This window comes from Eucalyptus grandis, chromosome 11, assembly GCF_016545825.1.
Source record: "Eucalyptus grandis isolate ANBG69807.140 chromosome 11, ASM1654582v1, whole genome shotgun sequence".
NCBI lineage: Eukaryota > Viridiplantae > Streptophyta > Magnoliopsida > Myrtales > Myrtaceae > Eucalyptus > Eucalyptus grandis.
Window position 1 is genome coordinate 729,989 of NC_052622.1, and position 13,085 is coordinate 743,073.

Below are 13,085 nucleotides of genomic sequence, written 5' to 3' on the forward strand. Positions count from 1 at the left end.
CATGAGGCAAAAGTCCAGATATTAGTCATTTGAGAAAAAATTCGGCTGTAGGGAAGCCGACATCTGAGAAAAAATTGGAAATGTATTAATATTGTATATATCCAAAAAAAAAGAAATTATTGGCTCTAAGGTGCAAAACAACCAGGTCCAACCAGAACAACACCTCGTTCTCGAAAAGGTTATCCGGAAAAGGACCAAAACCTGTGGCTCTCCCTCTGCTTTTATATTCCCCCTCCCTCCGCGCGACCAGCCAGCATCGTGCAAGCGCACGTACCTTAAACTCCCGCACTCCCACTTCAAGTTCAACATCGCCTCGCCGTCCACATCCATCTCCGGCCGCCCGCACCATGAACGACTCGGTCGACAAGCTGGTCATCTTCCTCGCCAAGCGAGACGGCATCGATAAGCTCGTCAAGACCTTCCAATACGTCTCCAAGCTCGTCCACTGGCATGCCGAGTCCGCGCACCCCGACGTCGCCCAGCGCGCCAAGAACTGGGAGGTCGCCTCGGGCCTGAGCCGCAAGGCTTTCCGCACGGGCCGGTTCCTCACGGGGTTCAACGCCCTCCGCCGGTCCCCTGGCCCAACCCCGGCGTTCCGGCTCCTGGGGGTGTTGGCCAATGCGGGGGAGATGATCTACTTCTTCTTCGACCACATCCTGTGGCTGTCGAGGATTGGGATGCTGGACGCAGCGCTCGCGCGGAGGATGAGCTTCGTGTCGGCGTTCGGGGAGTCGTTCGGGTACATATTTTTCATCATTATGGACTTCATCATGCTGAAGGAAGGGTTGAAGGCGGAGAGGGAGCTCAGGAGGAAGGCGAGAGAGAAGGAAGCGAAGGACGACGACGAGGACGACGACGGAGCGAAGGAGCGGGTCGCGAAGATAAGAGCGGATAGAGTGATGCGGCTGATGGCGGTGGCTGCGAACCTGGCGGACCTGGTGATTGCGGTGGCGGATATTGAGCCGAACCCGTTCTGCAACCACACGGTCACGCTCGGCATCAGTGGACTCGTGTCTGCATGGGCCGGCTGGTATCGGAACTGGCCCTCGTAATTGAAAGGATTGTTGATACTTACTATTGCACAAAGCAACCAAAAAAAAAAAAAAAAAAAAGAGGAGTTAAATGGGAAATGAGAAATGACTTTGTTTTGCATGTGCACCTCGATTTTGGTTTTGTTCATGGCAACATTGCACTTGTGGTGGATGATTTTTTTGTGGCATGTTCCAATTATTTCTGTCGTCGTATACTGGGATTTTATCTCAAAAATATCCACTCACAACAGCTTGATTTTACAAACATTTAATGAGTTTTTTCTCTTGGTAAATCATTGTTTCTATTTTGATAAAAAGAAAAAAAGAAAAAAAGAGGTGAACGGGAAATGTAAATGACTTTGTTTTGCATGTCCATTTTGTTTTTGGTTTTGTTCATGGCAATATTGCACTTGCGGTGGATGATTCTTTGTGGCGTGTTCAAACTATTTCTCATATCATATGTTAGGATTTTGTCTAAAAAAGCATTCGCTTGATTAAGACGACAGCTTGATTTTGCAAGCATTCAACGAGTTTTTTCTTCCGGTAAATCATTGTTTGTATTTCGACCGAAAGAAAAGTGCTCCTTACCATGTCGTCCATGGTTGATTCAAACTATCACCGTGCATTATGCATCTCATTTGTCGAAAGGCTTCTTGAAATACTTGGGCAAAAGCTAGGGTCGAAAAATGTCTTAGATTTGTTTTGCAAAATACTAGCAAAGCACGCGTGAGTGTGGGAAAAAGTTATAAGCGTGTGCAAAAATAGATAAATTTTTAAAAATGCAAATTAGGGCAGGACAGCCAGAATTCAATAATTTTACATGTCTGGTTAACAATATAACGGTGGAAAGTAAAGTATACACGGGGCATTTATCTAAATTGCTATAATATAATGTAACAAAAGATGGGCATTTAATGGATCTTTTCATAAAATTTTGAGGTTGAAATGTCTTTATTGAAGTTCTTTCCTTTTTAGCAAAGATAAAGATAGAGATAATAAAGAGACAATCCGCTAAAAGATAATGTGAGTATCTCTATTGTATGTGAAGATCAACTTTTTCATGTTATCTGGTCAGATGCTAAATCCTCAATCTCAACCAAATTCGAATTAGCAAGTGTAGACCTAGTAGGATTAGAATTTCGATTCGAACGATGGACACATCTCTATGGCCACATCACAACACATTGTTTACACCAACCTTCTACACACCGAAATCGAAGGGATCGAACCATGGCCAATCCTGCCTTTTCTTTCAACGCCGGCGCTTTCTTTTCGGCTCTTTCCGACCTCGCCTCTTCCATAGATTCTCCACCGATCAAGTCCATTCTCGAAGGCCTCCTCTACTATGTCATACCCGTCGTCTTCTTCGTGCTGTTCGTGTACGTACTTTGTTACGTATGTGTTGACGACTTTGGCCCTCCGTTCGACGACCTGGAGGCCGGAACATTGCCGCTTCTCGGGAGGCCCTGCGGCGATCCTCCGTCGAGGCGCGAAGCGCTGATGAGGATCGATGTCTACAGGAGCGACGGAGGCGAAGCCGAGCGCGCCGAATGCGTGGTTTGCCTCGAGGAATTTGAGGACGGAGAAGCATGCCTAAGGCTAACGTGTTGCGAGCAGGCTTACCACAGGGCTTGTGTGAATCGCTGGCTCTTGGACCATAGACGGTGCCCGATTTGTCGTGCAACGGTTCGGATCACGCCGACAATCTAACCCAATTTGCGACTCAAGGTTCGAGCTTTGTGTTTGTGAAGGTCGTATTCTTTTACTTTAGTTACATGTTTAGTTTTGCAGATGATCCCCTGGATTAGATCAGATAAATCTCTCTGCTTCCCAACTGATACTCCGTCAGACCGATTGTGTACGTCACCGTTTTAATGTTCTTTTACAGGCACGATTGAATCCTGGCAAGATTTCTGGCTCGCATCCTTTGCTTTTGAGATCAAATCGTGCACCTTATTGAGATAGGGAACTGTGGAAAATAGGGATTGCAAAGTGCAAGTTTCTTTTTTTTCTTTTTTTCGTTTTCAAGATTAAACAGTAAAGACTTTGAAATTAGGGATAATGATTAATATCTCTCCATATTAACAAGCAAATGCAGATGGAGTTCAATCACAATCCAAAAAAGATTCCGCTGTTGAGATAACCACATGACAATCTTATCAATTTCCATATTACAACTGAATAATTTCATCATCCCTTACGTACTCCATAAATCCTAGATTTAATTTGAATTTTCCCCATTGATGACTTTTCAGAATTCTTTTCCTAGATAATTTGAATCTTTACTTTCACTTCGTTGTTAGATTTTTAAATGACCTTTTTACTAGTCTGGAGAAAAACTAAGCGGTCTACGTGAAGCGGTTGTGGCGCACACCACGTAGCCCCCTGCCCAGGCTCAGGACCAGGCCCATCCTCAGCAGTCGTCCCGTCATTTTGTTCATCTCCACTCAAGTCAAAAGCTGCGAGCGGCTCGAAAGTCAAACCCGTGTTCAACTGCTCCCACTGAGTTGACTCTCGAAATGGAAATCGAAATCGAAATCGAGCTGTTTTTCGTGCAACTTTAACGGGTTTCAGATTTTCTCAAGTGGTCATTGAACGTCCTCTTTAATGTTTTATGACCTGATTGTAGTTGACAGAACACAAGCCAAGTTTCTTATCTTTGATTTGATTTTCTGCTTAGTCTTTGAGAAATTATGGAAAAAGGATGAGGATCCTTCATATTCTTGCGCTGTTTCGGCACAACAAAAATTCTACTTGTCCAATTTTCATTGGATTTGTGATGTAAAAAAAAAAATTGATTAGATGCTAGTAAGACTTGTGAATCGCACACTTCAGTTTTGAGAGAGAAAATTTATTGAGTAAAGAAAAACAAAACACTTGGGCTGGAAAGTGCAAGCTTATTTAGTGAAACCTCACCATTGGGTAGTTAGGATTTTGAAATTAGAGGGATTGTTTAATATCTCCATCAAACTCAAATCTTGTTAAACCTCGAAATTTAATTAAAAATATAAAAAAAAATCTGATATTATTCATGATTGAAACGAGATGAAAGATAACCATATAAATACACTAGTAATCTCCAAGTTGCAACCGAATAATCCCTCACGCAAATCATTAATCCTATATTACTATTTAAATATCTCATGTCCATAAGAATTTAAATTCTTTCCCTACATAATCCAAAAACTTATAATGGATTTGGTTCAATTTTGCAAATAAGTTTTAACTATAATGCAAATGCTAAAAGCTAAAACCCTTTGAAGAAATGCAAGTTGTGTTTGATAAAAATCTTGCACAGGAAGTTTGGTTCAAGTGTTGTTCGGCAAATAAACCTTTTGTAATGGGTTTTGGCTCTTATGTATATATTAAAACGAACTCAAACCCTTTGCTAATTTCGGCAAAGGCTTATAGTGGTCGATAAGCCAAAGTTTGTGCCTTTAGCCGCTGGTTGAGATCACATTACCTCAAGCGACCCTTAGTGAGGGTCACAAAACTCATGCGAGGGCTGTCTTGCAACCCTTGCCAAAAGTCACCCAAGGTCATGCAATACTTTCGCCCTTCGCCAACCAGTTTTTGTCTCATCAGCTTCTCTTGCATAAAGAAAATAAGCAATTACGAGGAGGGGGAAAAACCGAAAAAACTAAAGAATTGGTGAGAGTAGGTTTTTGGGAGGATAGTTTCAGTATTTCGTAAATATCGAATTAAACGCTCCAGCATTTCTCTTGGTCGTTAGCTTTTTCCCCGTTTTCGCACGTGGGCTTACTTGAACTAGGAGCAGGCGTGGCCCAAAGCCGCTGGACATAGCACCGAGGCCCAGGATCAGGCCCAGGCCCACGGACGTCTCGAGCAGCCTCTATTCCAAAGAGTTCCCATTGACTCTCGGAAACAAACCAGAGTTGTTTCGGTAACAACGTAACTGCCAAGGTTTCAAGAGTTTCTCGAAGTCGTCGATGGTCAGTGAATTTCCTCTCTAAAATAGCCGCAGATCGTTCCGACAAGTGAAATCCGTTGCTTTCCGTTTGATTATCCTCGTCCGGTCTTCAAGGAATTGCTGCAGGACGGTGCGAATTTCGTGGGTTTTTTCAAGTTTTTTTACTTCGTTTTCGAATGGTTTTTGCTTTCGAAGCTTGGGTTTAGGTTTCGTGTCCTGAGATTTTTGTAGTCTAAACGAAGATCTGAGTTCTTTGCGGGATGCTGATTCGTAGTTCGTGTGAATACGGTCAAACGCGTATCGTTTGTGGCCACCCTACTGATGTGGGGAGCGTTTCGCTTGTTTCGATTCGTTTAGTTTCGTCGTCGCGTCGTGTGATTTCCTGTCTCTGATATTGCCAGCTGCTGGATCTGGTGGTTTCGCGGTTTGTCTGAAGTGATCCCGGGGCGATAGATTGCATTTTCGCGAAGGCGATGGCGGAGGGGTCAGGGCAATCGCGCTACGTGAAGCTAACGAAGGACCAGGCGCCTTTGGAGGATATAAAGCCTGGAGAGCTTAACCTGCCTATTGAGGTTCCGCAGGTTTGTGCTCTTCTGTCTCGATTGTCTTTGCTACGCCTTTCTTTGTTTCCCCAGAATATTGTGGAAATGGTGTGGATATATAAATGTAACTGAAGGGTGTGGATTAAGTAACCTGGCTGTGGAAAAGAGAGTTGCCGCGAATGAGGTTTGGTTGGTGGTATATCGATTTTACTAAGTTATTCAGTAATTCCTCTTAGTCATCACCCTGTTCAATCTGTTCTAAATTTCAGCTCTTTTTCATTTACATGGAATCCCTTTGGATTTCTTATGTAAGGTTATGGACCAACTAATGAATTTTCCTTTTAGGTGGTCTATGAGCCAGTGCTCAACTGATTAATTATGAAATACCCTTAATCTTTGTGTGTTATCAATATCTCTACGTTCGATTCATCAAAACAGAATTTCCTTTTTCCTTTTTTCTTAGAAATAGATAAGTCTTTTTTATTTATTTGGTAAATTGTATATATAGGTATGAACTTTTGGTATACTAGGGATGGAAAAGAATTGCTGTGAATGTGTTTAAATTGGGGGTGCATGTTTGCAGTTAAACATTTACATAATTTGTTGGACCATCCTGACTTTACGTGATTTCTGGATATTTTAGATGACCAATTGATTAGTTTCACAGCTAAATAACTATGGCTCTATAATTAGTGGCTTTTGTATTGAGCATTGACTTTGAGGTCCATAAACATTCGCAACTCATGTGATAAGACTGGAATACATGATATGTACTTTATACCCAGCATTTAGCAAATTCTACCAGGTTAATTGTTTGATTCGCATTATTTTGGGCTCTTCAACCATTATATAATGGATTTTAAGATCGAATCGTTTGTCTATGTTCCTTCTGAACATCTGGAGGTCTTTATCTCGCTATCCTTATGTTTTCTATGGTTTGTGACTGTTTTCTCTAGTCTGGCTTCTTCTCTGGATTATGCTATATATGCGATAATTTGACTGTATTAATTAGAATTAAGGGTAACATCCATAGAAAACTAGAGTCTGGTGATAGGTTATCGGTTGCTCATCCTGTGAAATTATTCTTGGGTTCTAAATTAAGGACAATGAACCTGATTTATGTTGCCGAGATTTAAACCTCTTCCTGAAGCAATTATCTGTCCATGCTTCATTTTCTGCTTGTCTCAGCGATAAGGTAAAACCAATCATGCCTTCTCTAGAGAACTTTTCTACAAATCTGATTGGATACATTTTGGAAAAAAGCTTGTGACTTTGGCAGTTGTCTGAAGCTGCAGTTGGAGGGACTTGCTGTCAGCAGACTCAAATAAATTTGAAGATCTTTTTGAGGATTAGATTTAAGCGACTTCTGTTTGAGTTCTTGATTTATACCGAGCCATTGAATTTCAATGTTTGAGCTTTCCTGTCTGTCAAGTTGTCTTCTTGTTTCAGGAATTTCTAAAATATTAAAATGTGAGGAAGCAAATCTTGTCATGGGACTAAGTAATTGTCCAGGGATTTCTAAAATATTAAATTTCTTGTCTTGAGTATAGAGCTTCCTTTTTTTGATTATTCTGATTGGTGCGTTGGATATGGAAGGTGCATGCTGGCATTCATGGATGCTTATGCGATGCCGATGTTGGCAATCTTTCCTTAAGCCTTAGATAGGTCAAGGAATAAATGGCCAGGTAGACATATGCTAAACTCGTTGTACTGGTGCAGTTGGAAGGTCGCAAATGTCATGAGTGTGGACAACCTCTTCCTGAAAGCTTTGAGCCTCCTGCAGATGAAAATTGGACAACTGGAATTTTTGGTTGTGCCGAAGACAGTCAAAGTTGTAAGTTTCAGGACTACTAAACTTTTGCATTATGTTTTCTAGTGGGTGGATAATGGAGAATCTTGTTGTCTCTCTTTCCAAACATGCTAGCCATCTGTAGATTTGAGGGTAAGATCTAAAACAATTTGTAAGTAGGAATGGATGGTGTTCACATAGTCTTGGTAACAAAATTGCCTTTGCCCTTTGCTGTATGTGTTTTACGAATATCCAACAATGGCGCAAAATGCATGAGCCCATTATTGAAGCATCTGAATTACTTTTAGGACTGAGCTGGTATCATTAATGGGATTTCCTTTTGGCTTTGTGAACGAATTGAGGAAATGTGGGAAGAGACTGTCAAATTTCAATTAAGTCCACCAGAAATTGGCTTGTGTTTGGACAGTTGAGTTAAATGAGCAGCAGCGTAAGCCTGTGAACTGTGAAGTAAGCATTAATGTTGGATGGTTTAGTCAGATAGGTCTCAACATACTGCTGGTCCGCTCTGGCATTTTACTGTACTTTGCTTATTCATTTGTGCCTTGTCTTAGATTATTCTTCAGATTGTCTCACATCACATTCTGGGCTGCTTAAGGAAAAGCTTATCGTATGAGTTCCAATGCAGGCTGGACTGGACTATTTTGCCCTTGTGTCCTGTTTGGTCGCAATGTTGAGAGCTTGAGAGAGGACACTCCTTGGACTACTCCATGCATCTGTCATGCCATTTTCGTGGAAGGTGGCATTGCACTAGCAGCAGCTACAGCGGCCTTCAATGGCATTGACCCTCATACATCATTTCTCATCGGGGAGGGCTTAATATTTGCCTGGTGGATGTGTGGCATTTACACTGGCCTTGTTCGCCAATCACTGCAGAAGAAATATCATCTGAAGGTACTTCAAGCTTTTTCCGTGTGCTTTTATCTCACTTTATTCAGTGAACAGCTTTATTCAGTGAACAATGTGGACTCAAGAATTGTCTGCCACTGAACATTTAACTGCATACTGGAAAATATTTGCAGCTATTACTGGAGTTGTTTCACTTTGTACTGATCACAAATACCTGTTGGCATATATATTCTGTAGCAAATAATTGCTGTTTACTCTCTGGAGGATAGAATCTTGATTTTCTGTGAATGACGAATACATAATGTAAGAGGTGTGTGATGTCTTATGCTTTGGACATGTCAAAGAAAGTTGCTAATTATTTACTTTTAAAAAGGGCTTGTGGGAGTCTCCAAAAGATATGCTGTTAGATAGTTTACTTGTTAAGCAAGGTTTCTTTCTTGAATGATGCCAAGAACCTTTTCATGACGTAGTTTCTCTTGCAGGCTAGACAAGCTTGACTAGTAAAGTATTTGACCATTTTTCTTAAAACATGTGGATTTTTTTTTTTTAATGCATTTATTTACTTTAACGTGCAAGTTCTAGTCCATTTGTCTGACTCTTTCCATTTCCTCCTCGGTACTAACGACTGCAGAATTCCCCGTGTGATCCATGCTTGGTGCATTGCTGCATGCACTGGTGTGCTCTGTGTCAGGAGCACAGGGAGATGAAAGGTCGGCTCTCAGAAAATGTCGTCATGCCAATGACTATTGTAAATCCTCCCCCTGTTCAGGAGATGAACTCTGCGAGTGAAGCCCAGGACTCTGCACCACCTTCCGCAGACAACGGTGAGCACACAAAGTTGGAAATGCAGGCTTTATAGCAACTTAAATCTCTACATACGGAGAGAATGTGAATAATCACCGGCGGGCGTCTATTTGGTGGCATATTTGTTGGCGATCTTCTTTTGTATTTGTTTAAGATTTTGATGACTTTGATTTAGGATTCTATGTGGCCTTGTGGTGCAAATGGGACCATTTATACATCTATACGCAGATTAAATCATTTTGAAACTTCGTTGCACATCTAGATTCATGTAAGAGGAGTCTCTGCTCAATTAGTCTGAGGCAGAACTTAGAGCGCCCTGCTCTCTCCGTGAGTACCACAACAGTAGGTATACATATATTCTAGCGTATCCGTAAGTACCAGGAAAGAAATAGAATCTTGATAACTTGGGATTGGATTGACAAGTCTTGTATAACATTATATTGATTAAACCTTCTCCTGCTCGTGCTTGAAAGTATGACAACACACAGCACCCTGCTCTCTCCATTCCATTCCATTTATGTGTGGATCGACTGGTGAATTGTCTTCTCTTGTACTTGGAAAGCTCAATATATACATAACATCGCGCGAGTCCATTGAAATTTAATGAGCAAGTGGCTCTAGTACGCGATGGTTTGATGAAATGTGTAGCTACAATGAAGATAATATACTCTGCGTTGCCAGATCTTTTAAATCTCGTCAAAACTTAAAATTAAAGCATCTTCGTCTGCTTTTTCTGTTTTACAATAGGAAGCTATGGAAGCCACATCGTTATATGAAGAGCTTTGCTTTATGCCAAGCATGTTCTCACCTTTAGCAAACACCCTTTTGAAGCATATGCAATCAAATTTAGAGCCGGGAGACAGACTTGGTTTAGTTCTTGTCTATTACTTTCTAGAATTTACATTTCTCCACCCTCCACGAACTAGCAAAAAAGAAAAGGATAAATTAAAGAAAGAGGTTATCCAAAGAAAACGAGGATTTCAAATGCAGCTAATAATTCAACTCTAGATTTCCATTAGATAACCACAATCCAATATAAGATAACGACACATCTATACACATGACTGGCTTAATATAAAAGAAAATAAAGTTGACATATTCAGTCCAATATATTGAAAGTGCTTTCTCTATTCAACTGTAGCACAAGGGGAGGGAAAGAGCAATGTAAAAGCAGCGGGTCTATTAGTTTGTCATTGCCGTCTCCGCACAGAGACTTGATGAGTACAATTCATCAAACCGCATCTTGTGATATCAAAGATATATTCTATGAGAGCGACGGGAGTGATGATGGATTGAGACATGTATCGTACAATGATGATATAGCGGTGGCCATGAAGAGGGACTTCTTAATGTCCTCAAAGAAGAAGCTAACAAAAAGGGAAGTTCTTTTAGTTTTAACCAGGATTGATTTGATTTTTTCAAAATTTATTGTGGTATGAGATGATATCTGACATTTTTATATTGTAATTTCCATGAGGTTTTGTTTGTTCTAATAAAAAAGTGGTGGCTACGGTAGCAATTTTCTTCATTCACTATCCTGCTCCCAGCCAGACGAGTAGGTAGAGATCTAGAGCCGCCCACAGCCCTGCCTTTGAGCCATCATAGAGCTTTTATAATTTGAGTTCATATTTTATTAGTACTTTAGACTTAGGTTTGAGCTTTTATAATTTGAGTTCATATTTTATTGGTAGTTTAGACTTAGGGTTTGAGAGTTGAAAATTGTTAAAAAAATTTAGAGTTGGTTTAATTGTGAAAGTAGGATAAGGTATATAGATTCAAGTTTTCATGGAATAGGAGATATAATTTAATCCATAGAGATGGTTTTACAATAGATAGAGGTGAGGAGGAAAGAGAGCATCTTTATATTATGGATTTTATGTAGATAGGACTTCTCAACCTAGGGCGGACATTTTTCTGCGAGTTGTTCTACACAACTCCACCGCCGCCCAAGTGTTATATATTTTTGTAAGATACTTCTGGACTCCTATAGCAAATCTTCATCCTAGAAGGCTCTAGAAAGTGGATCAGCATTTTACCAGAAATACTACAAGTATGAAAGGTGGACACGGGTTTTCGGATACGTCGATTAGGCCTTACCTGAAGTGAAGCCCGCAATCAGACTAACAAAAAAATTATTATTACCAATAAGATTGGTCATACAGCAGGTCACTTGTTGTAGATGATGGACGTGATTAGCCACATGAAATCGCCACTCGCAATATGACTAGATTATTGCATAGCAATAAAAAGATTTCAGCGATCATCGGCCGTTGCAGCGTGGATGGTAGATCATTTGTCCTCCACCGAGGAGGCCAAGGTTCGAAGCCCATGCGAAAAAAAAAAAAAAAAAAAAAAAAGATTTCAGCGCCCGTCGCACTTGCACCGGTCAAAGTTGGTCGAAAGCAACATGCTTGTGAAAAAGAAGCCGCTTAGATCCGAGGGGCATTACTGGTATTTTAGAGAACACCATCCACATGTCGCGGCCTCATTGCGCCACGTCCATGGCAGTTAACATTTTTTCAAAAATGCATTGCCGCGAGCGGTTGCAACCCAAACTGCACTTGTACAAAGGATCATTCTCCCTTCCTCAATCGACATTAAAAGGCTCGAAACACATCAGACTTACTCATCTGTCGTGGTGGAACCTCTGTTACAATTAGACAAGAGACTGATTCGACGGTTTAGAACTTTCACAAGTCGGGTTGTCAATCGATCGATCCATGAGGGGAATGGCGCCGACTGCTCTCGCGTCACGCTTTGGAGAATCGGTCACTGCGAACGCTTTCAGATCGTATCTCGCCGAGTTCATCTCCACATTCTTTTATGTGCTTGCCGTCGTCGGATCCGCCATGTCTTCCCGTGAGTCTCACACTCCATATCGTCAAATGCAACATATGCTATCTATTTCCACGTGAATGTGTCCAATTTAAACATGATTATGATTATGATTATGATTATGATTATGATGATCATCTTCGCTCTCGGATAACTCAAGATTTGATATGTACACCGAGAGAAGACGTTCTGAAGTTTGCCTGAAGGCATCCATTGTAATAAGTTGGAAAGTAGTGAAGATGACGATGCAAGAATTTAGTTAAAAAGTAGTGTAGAAGTAACCAGACGGATTGGTGAATACTGAATGCTAGTTGACTCTTTCAAGGCTTTGTTTTCTGCACTAATTAGACAGATTGTGCATGGCGATAGTGACCCATAAAGGCTATAAAATTACGTTCACAGGGAAGATGTTGCCGGATGCGGCAACTGAACCATCGAGTCTGGTGCTGGTGGCGATGTGCAACGCGCTGGCGTTGGCGACGGCAGTGTACATATCAGCAAGCATATCGGGAGGGCATGTGAATCCGGCGGTGACCTTCGGGAAGGCGGTGGGAGGCCACATCAGTGTCCCGACGGCCCTCTTTTACTGGATTGCCCAAATGCTGGCCGCTGTCATGGCCTCTGTCCTCTTGAAAGCCGCCACAGCGGGTCAGGTAATAAAGTTTTCCTATTACCATTTTCAAGACATTGAACAAGATGTCGAATTACAGAAATATACGGGGAAGAATTTGTTAGTTGATGTTTAATAGGATCAAGAATTTGCATTTGCAGGCAGTGCCAACGTTCAGAATTGCAGGAGAGATGACAGGATTTGGAGCATCGATGCTCGAAGCGTTCCTGACGTTTGCTCTGGTGTACACCATTTATGCTGCCGGAGACCCAAGGCACGGTCAATTAGAAGCTATCGGGCCCATCATTATCGGGTTCGCCGCGGGGGCCGGAGTCCTGGCGTCCGGGCCGTTCTCGGGTGGCTCCATGAATCCAGCGTGCTCCTTCGGGTCTGCTCTCGTGGGGGGCAGCTTCAAGAACCAGGCAGTGTACTGGGTCGGGCCTTTGATTGGAGCTGCGGTGGCGGGTCTCCTCTACGACAATCTAGCGTTTGCTGCTCCGGCGGCGACGGCAGATCCGAGCGGTAGGGGGATGTCGGCTGGATCTGGGGTCTAAGGACGTGTCGCATTAGCAAAATGTATCATGCTCTAGTTGGTGTGCGTGTTTGTTTAGTGTTTTGCCTTTAGATTTTTAGACCGAAATTAAGACCAATCTCTGTTCATGACTTCCCTGGTTGT

General features: G+C 41.9%; 4 protein-coding genes across 6 annotated transcripts; all 4 read left to right on the forward strand.

Annotated features, from left to right (window-relative positions):
- Window positions 1–181: 181 nt before the first annotated feature.
- Window positions 182–1,234, forward strand: LOC104424348 (peroxisomal membrane protein 11-4). Its single transcript, XM_010036728.3, has one exon. The coding sequence runs from the start codon at window positions 348–350 to the stop codon at window positions 1,050–1,052; it is 705 nt and encodes a 234-aa protein (XP_010035030.1). The 5' UTR covers window positions 182–347; the 3' UTR covers window positions 1,053–1,234.
- Window positions 1,235–2,261: 1,027 nt separating this feature from the next.
- LOC104426945 (RING-H2 finger protein ATL33) lies at window positions 2,262–2,741 on the forward strand. Its single transcript, XM_010040114.2, has one exon. The coding sequence runs from the start codon at window positions 2,262–2,264 to the stop codon at window positions 2,739–2,741; it is 480 nt and encodes a 159-aa protein (XP_010038416.2).
- A 2,174-nt stretch (window positions 2,742–4,915) lies between these two features.
- Window positions 4,916–9,439, forward strand: LOC104424349 (cell number regulator 6). Of its 3 annotated transcripts, none has more exons than XM_010036730.3 (5): window positions 4,916–5,092; window positions 5,364–5,543; window positions 7,224–7,338; window positions 7,940–8,205; window positions 8,792–9,439. In XM_010036730.3, the coding sequence occupies exons 2-5, from the start codon at window positions 5,436–5,438 to the stop codon at window positions 9,017–9,019; spliced, it is 717 nt and encodes a 238-aa protein (XP_010035032.1). In that variant the 5' UTR covers window positions 4,916–5,092; window positions 5,364–5,435; the 3' UTR covers window positions 9,020–9,439. The 3 variants fall into 3 exon arrangements, with proteins under 3 accessions (XP_010035032.1, XP_010035033.1, XP_010035034.1); XM_010036731.3 differs by having other exon boundaries at window positions 4,919–4,984; XM_010036732.3 differs by having other exon boundaries at window positions 4,926–5,103.
- Window positions 9,440–11,684: 2,245 nt separating this feature from the next.
- On the forward strand, window positions 11,685–12,963 carry LOC104426946 (probable aquaporin TIP5-1). Its single transcript, XM_010040115.2, has 3 exons — window positions 11,685–11,823; window positions 12,202–12,452; window positions 12,571–12,963. The coding sequence occupies exons 1-3, from the start codon at window positions 11,685–11,687 to the stop codon at window positions 12,961–12,963; spliced, it is 783 nt and encodes a 260-aa protein (XP_010038417.1).
- Window positions 12,964–13,085: the final 122 nt, after the last annotated feature.

Bases quoted from the DNA above. Each gene is read 5' to 3' on its own strand.
- LOC104424348 (XM_010036728.3), top strand. From the start codon at position 348: ATGAACGACTCGGTCGACAAGCTGGTCATCTTCCTCGCCAAGCGAGAC.
- LOC104426945 (XM_010040114.2), top strand. From the start codon at position 2,262: ATGGCCAATCCTGCCTTTTCTTTCAACGCCGGCGCTTTCTTTTCGGCT.
- LOC104424349 (XM_010036730.3), top strand. From the start codon at position 5,436: ATGGCGGAGGGGTCAGGGCAATCGCGCTACGTGAAGCTAACGAAGGAC. The intron at 5,544-7,223 runs GTTTGTGCTCTT...GTACTGGTGCAG, and splicing joins TGCCTATTGAGGTTCCGCAG to TTGGAAGGTCGCAAATGTCA. The intron at 7,339-7,939 runs GTAAGTTTCAGG...GTTCCAATGCAG, and splicing joins TGCCGAAGACAGTCAAAGTT to GCTGGACTGGACTATTTTGC.
- LOC104426946 (XM_010040115.2), top strand. From the start codon at position 11,685: ATGAGGGGAATGGCGCCGACTGCTCTCGCGTCACGCTTTGGAGAATCG. The intron at 11,824-12,201 runs GTGAGTCTCACA...TTACGTTCACAG, and splicing joins CGGATCCGCCATGTCTTCCC to GGAAGATGTTGCCGGATGCG. The intron at 12,453-12,570 runs GTAATAAAGTTT...TTGCATTTGCAG, and splicing joins AAGCCGCCACAGCGGGTCAG to GCAGTGCCAACGTTCAGAAT.